Genomic DNA, 18543 nt, shown 5'->3' on the forward strand with positions numbered 1-18543 from the left:
GAGGCAACTTTGGGGCCCTATAAACAGAATTACACTTCATGAGCTGGCACATTCACAGCCTACCCTTAAGACCGGCCCTTAATGGAGTTGTGCCAACAGACACAGCACCTTCAGTGGACACTCCAATAACCAAGACGGCTGTAGCCAGAGGCTACTGCTACCTTGGCCTCTGGGCTTTCATTGTTCAACCCACATAAATAATAATAGAATAACAATTTATCCTCTGCTGAGTTCCTACTATGTGCTAAGCAGTTTACCTGTTTAATCTCATTTAATCCTCCCAACACCTCTTCAAGAAAGGTATGTTCAACATTATTATCATTTTAGAGATCAAAGAACTGAGGCTTGGAAAGAGGAAATAACTGGCTGACACCCTCACATCTCATTTGTGTGTTTCCTTGCCTCTCTTCTTTTTTTCTCTTTTCCCCCTTTCATTTGGTCCAGCTCATCAATGCATATTTTGATTACTGAGCTGAAGACCACAAATCCAGTTTTCCATCTCTCTGAAAAACTTTTCATATCCTTTTTTTTCTCAAAGTGAATATACCAGGCCACCTGGAGGCAGGCTTTCCTGAGAGCACCTCCCCCTTCCTTTTCCTGTTGGCTTTTAACTTTTGCCCGGGGGGCCACTTTCTCACTTGGTAGCAGTGGCCTCTTGTGCCTTTTTCTCCAAGATCACCCAGGTCAGTATGTGCCGTTACTCTCAGTTCCCTGAAGGAGTGAGAAGCCAGGAGGGCATAGCATAGTTCTCTCTCTCCAGCTCTTTTCTCCTTGGTCCTAGCCCTCTACTCTTCAAGCCCTTTTGCTTGCTTCAGCTCCCGCTTCCTGTGCCATCTCTTCCCATCTTTTCTCTCTTCTCCTCCAATTCATTTCCTTGAAGTACATTTCTGCCTTTATACCCTTATCTTTATTATCATTGCCAAAAGCAAATACCAAATTCTTGTATTTGAAAAAAGACTGGCTGGGTGCTGTGGCTCACACCTGCAATCCCAGCACTTTGGAAGGCCAACACGGGCGGATCACGAGGTCAAGAGTTCGAGGCCAGCCTGGCTAAGATGGTGAAACTCCGTCTCTACTAAAAATACAAAAAATAGCCGGGCATAGTGGTGTGCGCCTGTAGTCCCAGCTACTTGGGAGGCTGAGGTAGAAGAATCGCTTGAACCCAGGAGGTGGAGGTTGCATTGAGCCAAGATCGTGCCACTGCACTCCAACCTGGGCGACAGAGCAAGACTCCGTCTGAAAAAACAAAAAACAAAAAAGGAGACTTTTTTTTTTTTTAGTGCAGTGATTCCAAGATTTGTTCATCAATGTGCAACCAACTAATGAGTGTTATGCCTCACAGTTCCCTTCTCCTAAGTTTTAGAGTTAGGGTGGTGGGTGGGAAGGTGATGATCACAGTGTAAACTAAAAATCTATACTGGGGATGGAGGCTGAGAGGAGGTTTCAGGGGCAAATGACCAGAACACTTCCTGCTGGAAAGAAGTGTAGAGAGGATTTTGGAAGACGGAGGGTTAACAGAGCCGGTAGCTGTTTCCTGTCCATTCATCTCCTAGGCTGAAGCTCCTGAGGGACTCACATCAGTTATCTTGCTGCTCCAGAAAGGTGGGAGATGGCAGTTTTCCCAAACTCTGGCCTCCCCAGATGTCTGCTCACCCTCATTCTCCTCCAGCTGCCCAAACTGGATTCAGGTAGGTCTCTTTCTCTCTCTCTGGCCTGCATAGTTGAAATATCTCAATAAATGTGAAATAAACAATCCCACTTGGCTCTCCCTGGAGACCTCCACTGGATCCAAACTCAGCTGTCAAAGGAGAAGAGAGCACCGGGCACTACGCTTTGGCGGGAATCTGGTCCGCGTCTGTCCGCAGTTCCCATATCCACATCCCGTCTCATCCCACTCGTTTTTCCGCAGCTCCCTTTGATGTCATTGGACCCCCGGAGCCCATCCTGGCCGTTGTGGGTGAGGACGCCGAGCTGCCCTGTCGCCTGTCCCCGAACGCGAGCGCCGGGCACCTGGAGCTGCGCTGGTTCCGAAAGAAGGTTTCGCCGGCGGTGCTGGTGCACAGGGACGGGCGAGAGCAGGAAGCCGAGCAGATGCCGGAGTACCGCGGGCGGGCGACGCTGGTCCAGGACGGCATCGCCGAGGGGCGCGTGGCCTTGAGGATCCGCGGCGTCAGAGTCTCTGACGACGGGGAGTACACGTGCTTTTTCAGGGAGGATGGAAGTTACGAAGAAGCCCTGGTGCATCTGAAGGTGGCTGGTGAGTAGACGGGCTTTGACTTTCTCCGACGACTCCCCTGCTGTATATACTTTCGTATGGATCAGCTACTTTGTAAACCATCAGATTCATTCTCAAAATCTCCTTTAGGTTGATGTCGCCGGGGAGGGACGACTATCTGGGCCGGAGGCGCGGTGGGGACGGGGGTGGGGGAGGGGGTGGGGGGCAGGTAAAAGAATTTACCGAGACAGTTGTAAAGGCAGATTTACTTTTAAAAGTATAAAAACACTTTGCGAGGAGGCAAAAAGGGCAGGATCAGCAAAAGAGAAACTGACTGCCAGGAAACAAAGGCTTGCTGGAGAATTTATAGAATAGTTTTTATGCTGTCTGTTGAAGAGAGCTTTGTGCAGTATCTATAAGGCAAAGGTTGCAGTGAGCTAACTTGCAGGTGTTTGGTGATAGTTGGACACAGGAAGGACGACTGTGAGTTATTTGCACAGGAGGGCTGTGTACTGGACCATGAAGAAAGGCAGACTTGTCTTATCTCTTTGCTTTCCCCTGATTAGGACTCCACAGCTAGAAGGTACTGAAGGTCCTACAGTAGATCAGTGAGAAAGGGTTTTGAGTTGAACACAGAGAGAGCAGTGCAATGTCTTTATTGTAGAACTGTATTTCAATTATCTCCAGCCCTTTTTCAATAATAGGGTAAGCATTTCTTCATGAAATAATTAAATATATATAAGAGTTATGTAACAGTCTTTTTATACAAGTACACCATAATTTACTTCATTGAGTCCCTGAATTGTACATTTAAATTGTATTTTTCACCATTACACACCTTATGGCTGTGGTAAGCATACCACACACTTTAAGGCTGGCTTATGGATTAGTTTCTAAAGACTGACATCCTAAGATTAGAGAGCATGGCTATTTGTCACATTCCTGATTCATATAGAAAAGATTCTCTTCTTGTTCCCTTTTTTGTTTCAAGCCAGAACTCAAAGGGAAACGATAAAGAAAATAATAAGCTTTGAGGAGGAAAGTACGCATTGAGGTCTGACTTTTTCAATTCCTAGTGAATGACATCAAGCAAATCTCTTTCTGATTTTAACTGTAAAACTGAGGATGTTTTTATCTAAGATTATTTTTCAAGAATAAAATAGTCTGGGAGCAGTGGCCAACTCCTATAATCCCAGCTCTTTAGGAAGGAGAGGCAGGAGGATCTCGTGAGCCAAGAAGTTCAAGGTTACAGTGAGCTGATGGTTGCCACTGCATTCCAGCCTGGACAATAGAGTGAAACGCTGTCAAAAAAAAAAAAAAAAAAAGGTGGGGTGTGGTGTCTCACACCTATAATCCCAGCATTTTGGGAGGCCAAGGCGGGTGGATCACTTTTGATCAGGATATTCAAGACCAGCCTGGCCAACTTGGCGAAATCCCATCTCTACGAAAAAAAAAAAAAAAATTAGCTGGGACATACCTGTAATCCCAGCTACTCAAGGAAAATCGCTTGAACCTGGGAGGCAGAGGTTGCAGTAAGCTGAGATTGCGCCACTGCACTCCAGCCTGGGTAACAGAGTGAGACTCATCTCAAAAAAATAAATAAATAAAATAAAATAAAATTAGACAATATATGAGAAATGACCTTGCCAATTCTAAAAACATTATAGATGTATTAGATACTACACTGTGCCTTAAACTGATCTAAAACATATAATATACAAACATTGCCTTTCACATATATATCATATATGCATGTATTATCTATATCTAGATGCATATATATATATATCTATATACATAGATATATATTCAAGTAAACATAAAGTTTGAAAAATACTTGGGTGAAATGTGGGTCCCTGCTTCACAACAGGGTCCCCCAGTTGCAGCATCATGTATAATTTAAATATCGACATTTTGTTTTTAGGGAAGAAGTATCTTAAAGGTTCATTATAAAAACCTAGAGATTTGATGGCATAAAACGTGTTACCTTTTATGAGTGGCAGACACTATTGAGAATCTGCTGAAAGTGGCAGCTCCTTCCAAGAAAAGAATATACATTCTTGTATATACACACATTCTTGGAATGTGGATTTTAACCAGTGGTTGTGGAAATGTGTTGAAGAGCTCTTTTACGCAACTCAGTTTTTCTGTGTCATGTGGAATTAGAGAAAAAAATAGGCTGAACACACAAGAAAAGCAGCTTTATGTTTATATATAGCAGGCCACAATTATGAGGGAAGATGAAGTTGAGACCATTTAAGAAAATTTCTGAATCAACCTCATAGATAAAGAAAGCTTAAATTGTCAACTATAATCTCAGGTCAAAGAATCTCCAATCCTCTACTCAAGGATATTCCTCTGTTCATCCCAGTCCTAGTTCTCCTCCTCCCCACCAAAGCTTTCTCATAATGCTCTCAACCATAGAGCTATCAGTCAGCTCTGAGGCTCTCAACCTAGACCACTAACCCACCTCTGAGTTATTGGTCTTAGTGTTCCTACTGGCTGGACAAGCACCCCCAAGTCTGTCCACCAAACTGCCGCAAACACTTCAAAGGCTTAATCCCAACAAGGCATCCCTCTCTGATAAGGTATATGAAATTCATTTTATTGGTACTTCAATTTCCTTAAAAAAAAAAAAAAAAAAAGCTTTTTTAGAAACAGCATTTCACTCTGTCACCTGGGCTGGAGTGCAGTGGTGCCATCACAGCTCACTGCAGCCTTGAACTCCTGAACTGAAGCAATCCTCCAACCTCAGCCTCCCAAGTAGCTAGGAATACAGGCAAGAACCACCATGCCCAAAGAGATGGGGTCTCATTATGTTGCCAAGGCTGTCTTGATCTCCCGGACTCAAGCAATCCTGCCTCAGCCTCCCAAAGTGCTGATATTACAGACAGAAACCACTGTGCCTAGCCCTCAGTTTCCTTGTGTATTGAAATATGGAGATGAGTTCTTCCCACTACTAGTCCACTTGTGCCTTTCTCTCTCTCTCTCTCTCTTTCTCAAACTATGTACCTCTATGGTTATAAGGCTCTCAAAAGGGGTCCACTAAAACATTAATTCTCTCTCCATAGCTCTGGGCTCTGACCCTCACATCAGTATGCAAGTTCAAGAAAATGGAGAAATCTGGCTCGAGTGCACCTCAGTGGGATGGTACCCAGAGCCCCAGGTGCAGTGGAGAACTTCCAAGGGAGAGAAGTTTCCATCTACATCAGAGTCTAGGAATCCCGATGAAGAAGGTTTGTTCACTGTGGCTGCTTCAATGATCATCAGAGACACTTCCGTGAAAAATGTGTCCTGCTACATCCAGAATCTCCTTCTTGGCCAGGAGAAGGAAGTAGAAATATTCATACCAGGTTAGTGGAACCAATGCTGCTGGATTCCTATGTTGACAGAGCTTCAGAGCCATACCACCTGGGACACCTGCCCAGATGTGACCTCATGGCAGAGTTCTCTACTTTCCCCACCTAAGCTCTTGTCCACTGACTTAAAGGAACCCCATCAACTTTATTAGAAGAGTTAAGATACTGAAGACATAAATCTACCTTGATCTCATATAAATTTATCTATTTATTTTGATCTCAGATTATTTATCTATTTAATTTTTGAGACAGTGTCTCACTCTGTTGCCCAGACAGAAGGGCAGCAGCAGAATGATCTCAGCTCACTGCAAGTTCCGCTTCCTAGGTTCAAGCGATTCTCCTGGCTCAGCTCCAGAACAGCTGGGATGACAAGTGCACACCACCATGCCCAACTAATTTTTTGTATTTTTAGCAAAGGCAGGGTTTCCCCATGTTCCCCAGGTTGGTCTTGAACTTGTGGCCTCAAGCAATCCACCTGCCTTGGCCTCCCGAAGTGCTGGGATTATAGGTGTGAGTCATTGCACCCAGCGAAATTCCAGATTTTCCATTTTAGGAGATCTAAGTGAGATAGAGAAGCTTTGTCCCTGGAGACCTTCCTGATCCAGAGCCTTCTCGCCTCAAGTAAACAAAAAGACTAAATTGGCCGGGCGCGGTGGCTTATACCTGTAATCCCAGCACTTTGGGAGGCCGATATGGGCGGACCATGAGGTCAAGAGATCGAGACCATCCTGGCTAACACGGTGAAACCCCGCTTCTACTAAAAATACAAAAAAATTAGCCGGGCATGGTGGCAGGTGCCTGTAGTCCCAGCTACACAGGAGGCTGAGGCAGGAGAATGGCGTGAACCTGGGAGGCAGAGCTTGCAGTGAGCTGAGATCGCGCCACTGCACTCCAGCCTGGGTGACAGAACGAGACTCTGTCTCAAAAAAAAAAAGACTAAGCTACTTTTCTACTTTTGCCATTTCCACCCATACCCACTTCTCCCTCCCATCCCGTGCTAGAGCTCTGTCTAGGTTTCCAGGGTCCTCAGGAAAGCAAATCCTCTCATTATTCCCCAGATACTGTCTCTGGTTCAGGCAGGAACTTTCCTTATTCTTTGGTCAATGAGTCCCATTCTGTTACATACAGAGGCACATTTCCCCTTCCTTATTTACCTCCTTCATCCTCTTGGCTCCCATTGTGCACTGATAGTTAAGGAGGAATTTCCATAATGACATGAATTTGTCCATTATATTTATTATTTCACAGATCCTGTCCTCAAATTACTCTTCATATTTCTCTCTTTCTCTGCTGACTCCTGCTTGAAGTCAATTTTTTTTCTGAAAATTTTAGAGTGGCATTGGAGTGACTATTTTTTTGCTATAAGAGGGAGGAGAGTGGTCCAGGCCATCACCTGTTCTACCCTTCTTTGGAAACTGGAGAAAAGCCAGACTTGCTCAGTGTTTCTCAACTAATGTCCTTCTTGGGGATTTTGTTTTAGCTTCCTCCATCCCAAGCCTGACTCCTTGGATAGTGGCTGTGGCTGTCATCCTGATGGTTCTAGGACTTCTCACCATTGGGTCCATATTTTTCACTTGGAGACTATACAACCAAAGATCCAGAGAGAGGAGGAATGAATTCAGCTCTAAAGGTACATCATAGAATCCACAAGGGCTACGTGTCAGGAGTGCTTCAGAGGCAGACTGGATCCAAGTCCTTTAGAATGACTTCCTTTAGGATGACAGGAAGATATTTGAGGCCGGGCATGGTGGCTCACACCTATAATCCCAGTAGTTTTGTAGGCCCAGGCAGGTGGATCACCTGAGGTCAGGAGTTCGAGATCAGCCTGGCCAACATGGCAAAACTCCATCTCGACTAAAAATACAAAAATTTGCCAGGCTTGGTGGTGGGTGCCTGTAATCCCAGCTACTTGGGAGGCTGAGGCAGGAGAATTGCTTGAACCTGGGAGGCGGAGGTTGCAGTAAGCCAAGATCATGCCATTGCACTCTAGCCTGAGCAACAGAGTAAGACTCCATCTCAAAAAAAGAAGAAGATACTTGATTCTAGAATTCTGAAAATTGGAAGGAATCATAAGGCTCCTGAAGTCACAGATGCCAATATGAAGAAGCACAGAGGTTTGAGGCATAGGCAGAGTCTAATCAAGATTATCAGGCCTGATGTTTACTCACTACCCACCCTCAGACCCTACTCCCACTTTTAACTCAATTACCCCATACCAATCTTATTATTAAAGATCTGAGGCTGGGTGCAGTGGCTCATGTCTGTAATCTCAGCACTTCGGGAGGCCGAGGTGGGTGGATCACATGAGGTCAGGAGTTCAAGACCAGACCAGACAACATGGTGAAACCCTGTCTCTACTAAAAATACAAAATTTAGCCAGGATGGTGGTGCACACCTGTAGTCCCATCTACTCAGGAGGCTGAGGCAGCAGAATTGCTTGACCCTGGGAGGTGGAGGTTACAGTGAGCTGAGATTGCACTAGTGCACTCCAGACTGGGTGACAGAATGAGATTCCATCTAAAAAGAAAAAAAAAAAAAATCTGATCCCAAGCCAGTTCCAATATGTAGGAACTTCCTGCATCTTTCTTCAAAAACAAAGCAAAACAAAATCCTTGTTCTTGATTTATTGGCAATGCTTCAATATTCAAGTAGTCATGAATTAAACAGTTCCTCCTTTGTGTGTTTCCCACACGAGTTTTGTCCCCTCCTTTACATCCACTATACATTGAGGTATTTTTGTTTGTTTTCCAGAGAGACTCCTGGAAGAACTCAGTAAGTTCTGTCTTCTTATTATTTCACCCACAGAGTTTTCTCTATTATATAACCTGTCAATGACTATCTTTCTCTTTTGTTGCAGAATGGAAAAAGGCTACATTGCATGCAGGTCAGTGGCTCTGAACTTCTCTAGGGCTCTGAGGCTCTATCCCCTAAGAATTCAAAGTGCTATGATACTTGGAAATGAAAACACTAACACACTTTAGTGATGAGGACAGGAAGGAAACCAGTGATGACAAATGGCCTTAATAGTTTCTGTGAGGCACACAGAGAACCCTCGGAAGATGGCCAGGAGACAAGCCCCTTCCAGCAGAGTCCCATTAGACCCTAGGCACAGTCAGCTCTTACATCACCCTCTGGCTGCTGGTAAAGGGGGATTCTGTGGTGAATGGAGGCCCATGAGCAGGCCAAACATCTCCCCACCTCCAGGAGACCTGTCACCTCCAACAACAGTGCTCTGTTTTTTAGGAGAAGGAAAGACAGTCCTGCAACCTGTAATATTCACTGATGTCAGACCTGCTGTTTCTTTCTTTCCAGTTGATGTGACTCTGGACCCAGACACAGCTCATCCCCACCTCTTTCTTTATGAGGATTCAAAATCTGTTCGACTGGAAGATTCACGTCAGAAACTGCCTGAGAAACCAGAGAGATTTGACTCCTGGCCCTGTGTGTTGGGCCGTGAGACCTTCACCTCAGGAAGGCATTACTGGGAGGTGGAGGTGGGAGACAGGACTGACTGGGCAATCGGCGTGTGTAGGGAGAATGTGATGAAGAAAGGATTCGACCCCATGACTCCTGAGAATGGGTTCTGGGCTGTAGAGTTGTATGGAAATGGGTACTGGGCCCTCACTCCTCTCCGGACCCCTCTCCCATTGGCAGGGCCCCCACGCCAAGTTGGGATTTTCCTAGACTATGAATCAGGAGACATCTCCTTCTACAACATGAATGATGGATCTCATATCTATACTTTCTCCAACGTCTCTTTCTCTGGCCCCCTCCGGCCCTTCTTTTGCCTATGGTCCTGTGGTAAAAAGCCCCTGACCATCTGCCCAATCGCTGATAGGCCTGAGGCGGTCACAGTCATTGCTAATGCCCAGGACCTTTCTAAGGAGATCCCATTGTCCCCCATAGGGGAGGACTCTGCCTCTGCAGATGCAGACACACTCCATTCTAAGCTAATCCTTACCCAACCCAGCCAAGGGGCACCTTGAGGAATATCCCAGCTCATCTGTTTTCCTTTCCTCTAACCCCTCTCCTCCATAGCCTTCTGAGGCTTCACCAGCCAGCTTCACCCAGCCTGTTTCTTCCTGTTGGGTGGCGATTAATTCATCCTGTGAAGGTTGCATTACTGCTGCTAGAGAGGGTGGGGATTACACCTTCCGAATCTGTTTCTGTACCAATATTTGGGGGATGGAGGGGTGACTCAAACTGCTTCTTGTGTTCTCCTAATCCCTTAAGACTAGAACCTATAGGAAACTACTTGGAGCAAACTCAAAGGACAGATTAGGGATCGAGATCGGGTCAGGTTAGCACGGGGTTGTGGTTGAAATGTCTTGGTATCCAGGATAAGGGTATGTGGAAAAACAGGCTTTAGGCAAGTGGAAAATTCAAAATATGCTGCGGAAGGACAATCTCAGGCTGAAATCCCATAAAGGAACTTGGAGGGAACATTATGATGGAGGGAAGTGAGGTGAACCCAGGCACATGATGAACACCTGGCTCACCCACAGAGTTTTCACAGCCTATATCTCAAATTTTCTAAGCCATGTCCCATAGGATAGAGGAGACTGGCCCCACTTCTATGGGTGCTGAGCTCTGGAAAAGGGGGAGCAGAGAAGAACTGAGATGAGCAGGGATGAAGGGTCAGGCAGAAAGTGTGATAGAGGAGAGAATTTTTGACAAAATTCGAAAGTTGTTTGCACCGCTGTCCTTTGTGCCCTATTCCTTTCTCTGCGCCCTCCTGTTTCTCCCTTGCCTGGACATCATTCCACCCTCAGTTTGTTGACTCCACAAGTTTCCAGTTGTCCTCTTCTTTTTGTTATAGCATCTCTCCATTTCAAAGACATTCCTAGAAATCATCCTTCAGTGATATCATTACTTGATCAGCCACCATCTCAACTTTATGTCACCTCAGCCCTCATCTCAATGCCCAAACCCCTTACGCACACCTTCGGTTAGCTTTAACTGCCTCCATTTCCACACTGTGCACCTTTCACTGTTTCCCTACCCAGCTTTCCTACATGCTGCCTCTCCTCGGGGTCCCCTGAATGCTGCATTATTGTGTTTAGCACAGCTGGACTGACTGCACCTGTGTATTTGCCCCTGAGCACTTTCCTGTATACATGTGGCTTGTCTTGCCAATGAACTCCAGGCTTACACCTTCCATTTCCATCGTATTCTCCATTTTCCAGGATAGATGTTGCTCATTGTCTTTACCTAATAAATAAATTTGTCTGATTGCTAAGAGCAGCCTCTTAACCTTTCTTTATGTGAACTGAAACATAATAAAACATAGGGAAAGAAACTTGCATGGGAATGTAGCTGTCCAAAGCTTTGTCATTGTATGTGGTCTAAGGCTCATCTCTAGGCCTGATGGCAGTGGGTTCACCAGGGCAGGTGCACATAGGGGCTGATGCCTCATGAGGGAACAACTACTTACCAACGGTCTTCAAGCAGGAATACAGAATCTCAACTCAGGAACAATTTTGTGTTAGTCCATTCATATATTTCTGTAAAGAAATACCTGAGATTGGGTAATTTATAAAGATAAGAAGTTTAGGCCGGGCATGGTGGTTCACGCCTGTAATCCCAGCACTTTGGGAGGCGAGACGGGTGGATCACGAGGTCACGAGTTTGAGACCAGCCTGACAAACATGGTGAAACCCCACTTCTACTAAAAACACAAAAATTAGCCAGGTGTGGTGGCAGGCACCCGTAATCCCAGCACTCAGAAGGCTGAGGCAGGAGAATCACTTGAACCCGGGAGGCAGAGGTTGCAATGAGCTGAGATCGTACCATTGCACTCCAGCCTGGGTGACACAGCAAGACTCTGTCTCAGAAAAAGAAAAAAAAAGATAAGAAGTTTAATTGGTTCATAGTTCTGTAGGCATGACAGCTTCTGCTCAGCTTCTGGGGCGGCCTCAGGAAATTTACAATCATGGCAGAAGGCGAAGGGGAAGCAGGCAAGTCTTAATGGCCGTGGCAGAAGGAAGACAGAAGCAGGGATAGGGGAGGAGGCGGGGGGAGCAGGGGATGTGTTACACACTTTTAAACAATCAGATCTCATAATTAGTCACTCATTCACTATCACAAAAATAGCACTGGCCAGGCACAGTGGCTCACGCCTGTAATTCCAGCACTTTAGGAGGCCGAGGTGGGCAGATCACCTGAGGTCAGGAGTTCAAGACCAGCCTGGCTAACATGGTGAAACCCTGTCTCTACTAAAAATACCAAAAAAATTAGGCCGGCGTGGTGGCACATGTCTGTAGTCCCAGCTACTCGGAAGACTGAGGCAGGAGAATCGGTTGAACCTGGGAGGCAGAGGTTGCAGTGAGCCGAGATCATGCCACTCACTTTACTCCAGCCTGGGCGACAGAGAGAGACTCCATCTCCAAAAAGAAAAAAAGAAAAAAAGAAAAAGAAAAAAATATAGCACTGAGGGGATGGTGCTAAACCACTCACAAGAAACTGCCCCCATTATCTAATTACCTCCCAACGGGCCACACCTCCAACATTAGGGATTACAGTTGAACATGGGATTTGGGTGGGGACACAGATCCAAACTATATCAAATAATTTCCAAAGATCACCCACCCCATTTTTCTTCCTTTAATTGCAAGGCCTTACCATTAAAGATTTCCCAAACATTTCCTCCTCTTGGAAAAGTACTGTTAATTTAAAGAGCTGGCTTCTCTTACCTATACCATCAATCAGGATACCTTTACAGTAGTAGAAATGGAGTCACCACCCAAACAGGGGCGGAGGGTAGGTAGCCACTGGCATTGTGGCCCTTTGGATAGCTGAACACCTGGAGGTTCCTGGAGGGCGGTGTGTGCACAGAGAAGGATTGGGAGCTGCATGCCCCTTCCCACACACCTTGCCCTATACATATTTTCCATCTAGCTGTTCATCTGTATACTTTGTAATATCCTTTATAATAAATCAGTAAACATGTATTTGCAGGATAGGTTGGATAAAATCAAGAGTAAACTCTACTGAAGGAAGGAGGAGGCTTAGTAGCATCAGTCCCTGGATTTAAAAGGGATGTTTGAATGAAACTGGGATTCCAAGAAGATGAAAGACAAGACTAAAAAAGGAACTAAAACAAATTGCTCGATCTATTTATAATACATTATGATGCATCATGAAACTAAATACCACTCTAATACTTTCAGGATATATTATAATCCTCCCTGCACTTACTTGCTTAAATCCAACACCTATGTCTGCAATATTAAAATCCTCCAAAGCATTCTATTTGTTTTAGGGGCAAGTAGGCAGTGGAGAAGCTGTGAGCCTGCATTGCATTCTAGTGTGGGCCACAGAGAAGAGGACTCTCAAGTTGAAGAATGGATGGTATCAACCAGAAAGAGGAAAATGGGCTTGTTTCTGGAGCTGAGGGGAGAGAAAAGGGGGTCAAATGGGAATTCACTTGGGGTTATGCATTACATTCAAGTGTGTATTTAGATACAAGCCTTTACCTCAACACCTTCCTTACCCCCATTCTGAATAGATTTCATGCCAAAGTAAAAACAAAACCAATTCATAATCATTCTATTAAAAATAGTAAATATTTAAGAACCACAGGCAGTAGTTTACTGATTTAATGTGTAATGTATACCCTAAAATGTATCTCTAAACCTCACCCAGAATAGATGGACTGCCACAGAAATCCCCCTCTGAGAGTAGGGAAAAAGAACAGTCACAGATTATAATCAGCTCTATGACTCTTCTTTCCTTTTTCCCCATGACCTTCCAGGAAAATGGTCACTGGGCACAGTACTGAGCTTGTGGTAGATTCTTAGGAGATACCATGTCCTCCTTCCTTTTTCCCTCCAGCTCCAGCCAGACACACCCCTTAGAAAGAATTTATGTGGGCCAGGCGCAGTGGCTCACAACTGTAATCCCAGCACATTGGGGAGGCCAAGGCGGGCGGATCGCTTGAGGCCAGGAGTTCTGAGGCCAGCCTGGTCAACATGGCAAAACCCTGTCTATACTAAAAATATAAAAATTAGCCAGGCATGGTTACACACGCCTATAGTCCCATCTATTCGGGAGGCTGAGGTTGGGGGATGGCTTGAGCCTGGGAGGCAGAGGTCACAGTGAGCCAACATCATTCCACTGCACTCCAGCCTGGGGGACAGAGCCAGACACTGCCTCAAAAATAAATAAATAAACAAACAAACAAATAAATAAATAAATAAATAAATAAAATAATTTATGTGCTAGAGCTAAGAACCTGCCTTTGGCTCCCTGTCCTGGTGGCACCAGCTATAAGAACTGTGCCCCAGAGATAAGGAAATTATCAGTCTCAGTATGTCTGGCCTTATTTCCAAATCTTCTAAAAGACAAGAAATGTTGCATCGCCAATGCTTTACCAAAGCCTGTGTTAGTCACCCAGGCAAAGTAGGTGACACTGTGATTTCAAAAGCACTGAAACTAACTGAAGTATTTGCTAATGTCTGATTTTTTTTTTAATCTAGAAACAAACACCTTTCCACCCTACAACTAAAAATCATACTAAAAATGCACATACCCCTAAAATGATAACAGCTGACTTTATTTCACACTGCCAAATGCCAGCTCTGGTAGTCACATGTTTCTGGGAGCCTGCCTCTATTTAACAGAGACTATGAGGTAACTAAACCCAGACATTCAGATTGTGAGAAAAATAACTGAACTACTTCCCTATTCCCTAATCAATAGCAGCTCTTCCATGCCATTCCTCCACACATCTTGAGTCATGTCTCTTCTGCCTACAGACAGCACTCATATTTCCTCAAATACCCCTCTTGCAATAGTCTTTGACAGTCTACTCCCAACTACATATACATTTACTCTTGCTCTCATTGTATTATTTTAAAATGGAAATAACTTATTTTCCTGAAAATACATGAAAATGTATTTTACAAAGTAAAAATCGTCCAAAATCTCATCACTCAAACATGACCAATGCCAATATTTGGGTTTATCCTTTCATTTAAAACATATACACACACACACACACAAAATATATACACACATATATTACATATTATATATAATATATATTATATATTATAATCTATTATGTATTTTATATATATTATATATATATATGTGGTGCCAAGAACTTCCAAGGAAAGGTCAGATGAGCAACAATCATCCATCATAGAAGACTGGCTGACCATGGAGGAGAACACTGCATAGGGATTCCCTGCATACTTTAAAGCATTGCTACTCATGCTGATTCTGAACTGGCTTGTTAGAACCAAAAACCTTAGGTCCCACTGAGACCTCCTGAATCAGAAACTACATTTAACAACATGGTGATTCATGTGCACTTTACTGTTTAAGAACAGGCTGCATGTGTGCTTCAAAATATTATGCATCTACTCGGGATTGAAGATCTTAGTTGAAGTAATAAGAGTCTTTCTAGAGGAATATCTCGCTGGGTGCGGTGGCTCATGCCTGTAATCCCAGCACTTTGGGAGGTTGAGACAGTGGATCACCTGAGGTCAGGAGTTTAAGAACAGCCTGGCCAACATGGCGAAATCCCGTCTCTACTAAAATTACAAAAATTAACCCAGCGTGGTGGCCCACACATGTGGTGCCAGCTATTCGGGAGGCTAAGGCAGGAGAATCGCTTGAACCTAGGAGGCAGCAGTAGCAGTGAGCCAAGATTGCACCATTGCACTCCAGCTTGGGTGACACAGCGAGACTCTGTCTCAAGAATAAAAAAAGAAAGAAAGAAAGAAAGAGAAATATCTCCAAATTTTGATAACTGTGCAAAATGCATTTATGTAGCGACTGAATATGCATACTCATAGTATTAGCAGTAACAAAGTACTTATTATGCATCAGGTCCTGTATTTTGCATGCTGTAATTCCTGCCATTTTTCAGACCCCTAGAAGGTAGGTAGGTATCAGTGCAGTTTCCATTTTACAAATAAAGAGTCTGAGGAGCAGAGAGATAAAATGGCTTCTATTACCTGCTGGAGAGTAAGCAGAGATGAGATTTGACTCCAGGCCGTCTGACTCCAGGGTCCATGGTGTTGGTTAGGTACAAAGTACACTGTCCAGAAAATGACTTTCAAACAATCTTATAAGCTGAGCAAATCTTGTGTTAGTTTACAAAGCAGTATACAACTTAGAACCAGTAGGAGGTAAGAAAGTTAACATAACATCAAGCCACTGCCACAGAAAGACCTTGTGCTGGACTATACAAGAATTTGGCCTCATGTTCTTCTAAGAGAGAGAGGTGAAGGCAGCCACCAGTTCCATTCAAACAGCAAAACAGCAGTGGAAGATAATCAAGTGTCAGGACAGTGGCTTTGGATTATAATAACCACAGTGAGACACTGTTACATTGTTGTAGTTGTTGAATTGCAGTTCTGATGAGTTTATTGTTGTTTAAAGCCTTTTAATCCTTTCAAGAGCCGCTGAAGACTGAATTTTTCTCTAGGTCTGCAGCATTAACTCTCACCTATCGGCTCACTACTCCTGAATTGATGACTCTGGCCCCAACGTGGTTTCCAGATGGCCTTACTTATTCTACTGCCTCTTGAACATCTTCTCTGTGATAAATAATAGGTACCTCAAATTTAAGGGAACCAAAGTACAACTCTAGATTCCCTCTGACTAATTTACACCTTACTTAATCTTTTCCACTCCATTAATGACTCTAATTGTCATCCATTTCCTCGATCCAAAAATATAGGCATAAGCACTAATTCCTCTTTTTATCTCATTTTCCACCTCCAAACGCCTAGTAAGTCCTGTCAGCTCTGCCTTCAAAACATATCCCGGACATGAGCACTTCTTTCCTTCTTTACCACTAGCTCCCTAAGCCATCATCACTTCTTACCTGGATTTTTTATGTTGCACCTGCTTCAACCCTTGCCTCTATGGTCAGTTACCCACAAAGACCAGAGTGTTGTTTGGTTTGGTTTGGTTTGGTTTTGAAATAGAGACTCACAGCCAGGTGTGGTGGCTCACACCTGAAATCCCAGCACTTTGGGAGGCCAAGGCAGGCAGATCATGAAGTCAAGAGATCGAGACCATCTTTCCCAGTATAGTGAAACCCCATCTCTACAAAAAATACAAAAATTAGCTGGGTGTGGTGGCGTGCACCTGTAGTCCCAGCTACTCTGAAGGCTGAGGCAGGAGAATTGCTTGAACCAGGGAGGCAGAGGTTGGAGTGAGCCTAGATCGTGCCACTGCACTCCAGCCTGACGACAGAGCAAGACTCCATCTCAAAAAAAAAAAAAAAAAAAAAAAAAAGGAATAGAAAAGAAAAAGAAATAGAGTCTCACTCTGTCGCCCAGACTGGCTATTTTTTGTTTCTTTGTTTGTTTGTTTGTTTTAGAGACAGGATCTCCCTGTGTTGCCCAGGATGGTCTTGAACTCCTGAGCTCAAGCCATCTGCCCTCCTGGGCCTTCCAAAGTGCTGGGATTACAGGCATGAGCCACTGTGCCACGCCCAGAGTATTGTTTTCAAAGACAAATCAGATTGTTATTAAAATTCTCCAATGGCTTCCCAATGCAGCCTCAGGATTAAATTCAGGCCCTACTAACACCATCTGGTCCTTGGCTATATCTGCAATTTCATCTCTTTCATTTCCTTATTCCTCTTCTCCAGACACAGAAGCCTTTTGTTGCTCCTTCATTCTCTCCTCATGTTCTTTGCCCTTGCTGTGCCCTCTGTGTGTCCTCTGGATATGTGTGATATGTGTTTGTCTTGCCCCCCATTTCATTCAGGTTTCTGTTCAAATGATGTCTCTAACCACCCTCTGTAAAATAGCACCCGCCTCCCACTTTTCTACTTTCTGACCTATCACCCTGCACTACTTTTCTTTTGGGAAAACTCCTGCACAATTACTAATTTTCTTAAAAGTACTTATTAATACTTGAAACTATATGCATTTTTAAAATAGTCTTTCTTCATCACAGAGGCAAGAATCCACAAAAGCAGGGATTTTGTTTTGTTTGTAAATAAAGTACCTGGCACATATTAGTTGCTCAATAAATATCAGCCGACAGATTAAGTCATGATTATGCTCAAAGTTCAAGGAAGTTTGAAACTGACCTGGAGGTCAGGGATAGTATGGTTAAACTACATGAGAGAGATGGCTGCTGGATGTTTTCAAACACACGTGGGGACAGACCAAACCCTGCCTACCAAGTAGGCTTTTATTGACTCAGCCTCTTTGGGATTTAGCAAATAATGTATTTTAATGTTGGACATACTTAAACTAAAAAGTCATTCATGGTTTATCTGAAATTCTAATTTAACTATGTATCCTGTATTTCATCTAGTAATCTTATTTGAGAGCCCTGAGCCCTTATACCCTTTGGCTGAGTAAACCCCATGCTTCACCAGAAAACAACTTACCTCAAGAAATTTGTATGAATACTCACTCTCTATCCTCTTCTTATCTTTCACCTAATTTTCAATTTTGTGTCTTACAATTTAGTTTTTCAATTCTAAATTTTGTTTCTTCTCACTATTCTTTAAGATTACTATAGTAGATGGTTGTACAAATATACCTGGGCCCCACCCTTGTAGTACCCTCTGCCTACACTGCCTTTGGTTTGGGCCCTGTGACTTGCTTTGGGTAATGTGAGGCAAGCAGAAGTTCGATAAGAACGTGCACACTGGGGCATGACCTCTGGGAACTGCTTTCCCATCACGTCTAGCCTCCTTGGGAATGAAAGACTTTATGAAAAGAGAGGCTTGGCGTCTTGACTGAATGGCAGGCATAAATGAGCCTAGGCAAAGCCAGCCAGAGCTGGGGGTGGGGGATGGAGAGGATGGGGGGGATGGGGGTAGGGGATGGGGGGTGGGGGTAGGGGGAAGTTTCGTTCTTGTTGTCAAGGCTGAGGTGCAAGGGCAGTCTTGGCTCACTGCAACCTCTGCCTTCCAGGTTGAAGCGATTCTCCTGCCTCAGCCTCCCAAGTAGCTGGGATTACAGGTATGTGTCACCTCGCCTGGCT

The 18543-nt window shown here is 44.3% G+C and overlaps 1 protein-coding gene across 1 annotated transcript; it reads left to right on the top strand.

Annotated features, from left to right (window-relative positions):
- Nucleotides 1-667: 667 nt before the first annotated feature.
- BTN1A1 (butyrophilin subfamily 1 member A1) lies at nt 668-10811 on the top strand. The gene is made up of 8 exons (XM_025383287.1): nt 668-683; nt 1554-1688; nt 1910-2257; nt 5287-5568; nt 7055-7204; nt 8326-8346; nt 8432-8458; nt 8887-10811. The coding sequence occupies exons 2-8, from the start codon at nt 1610-1612 to the stop codon at nt 9558-9560; spliced, it is 1581 nt and encodes a 526-aa protein (XP_025239072.1). The 5' UTR covers nt 668-683; nt 1554-1609; the 3' UTR covers nt 9561-10811.
- The last annotated feature ends 7732 nt before the right edge of the window (nt 10812-18543 follow it).

The sequence above is a fragment of the Theropithecus gelada genome, chromosome 4, assembly GCF_003255815.1.
Source record: "Theropithecus gelada isolate Dixy chromosome 4, Tgel_1.0, whole genome shotgun sequence".
NCBI lineage: Eukaryota > Metazoa > Chordata > Mammalia > Primates > Cercopithecidae > Theropithecus > Theropithecus gelada.

Excerpts from the sequence above, each read along its gene's own strand:
- BTN1A1 (XM_025383287.1), top strand. The coding sequence starts at position 1,610 with ATGGCAGTTTTCCCAAACTCTGGCCTCCCCAGATGTCTGCTCACCCTC. Across the intron at positions 2,258-5,286 it reads GGTGCATCTGAAGGTGGCTG|CTCTGGGCTCTGACCCTCAC; the intron begins GTGAGTAGACGG and ends CTCTCTCCATAG. Across the intron at positions 8,347-8,431 it reads GAGACTCCTGGAAGAACTCA|AATGGAAAAAGGCTACATTG; the intron begins GTAAGTTCTGTC and ends CTTTTGTTGCAG.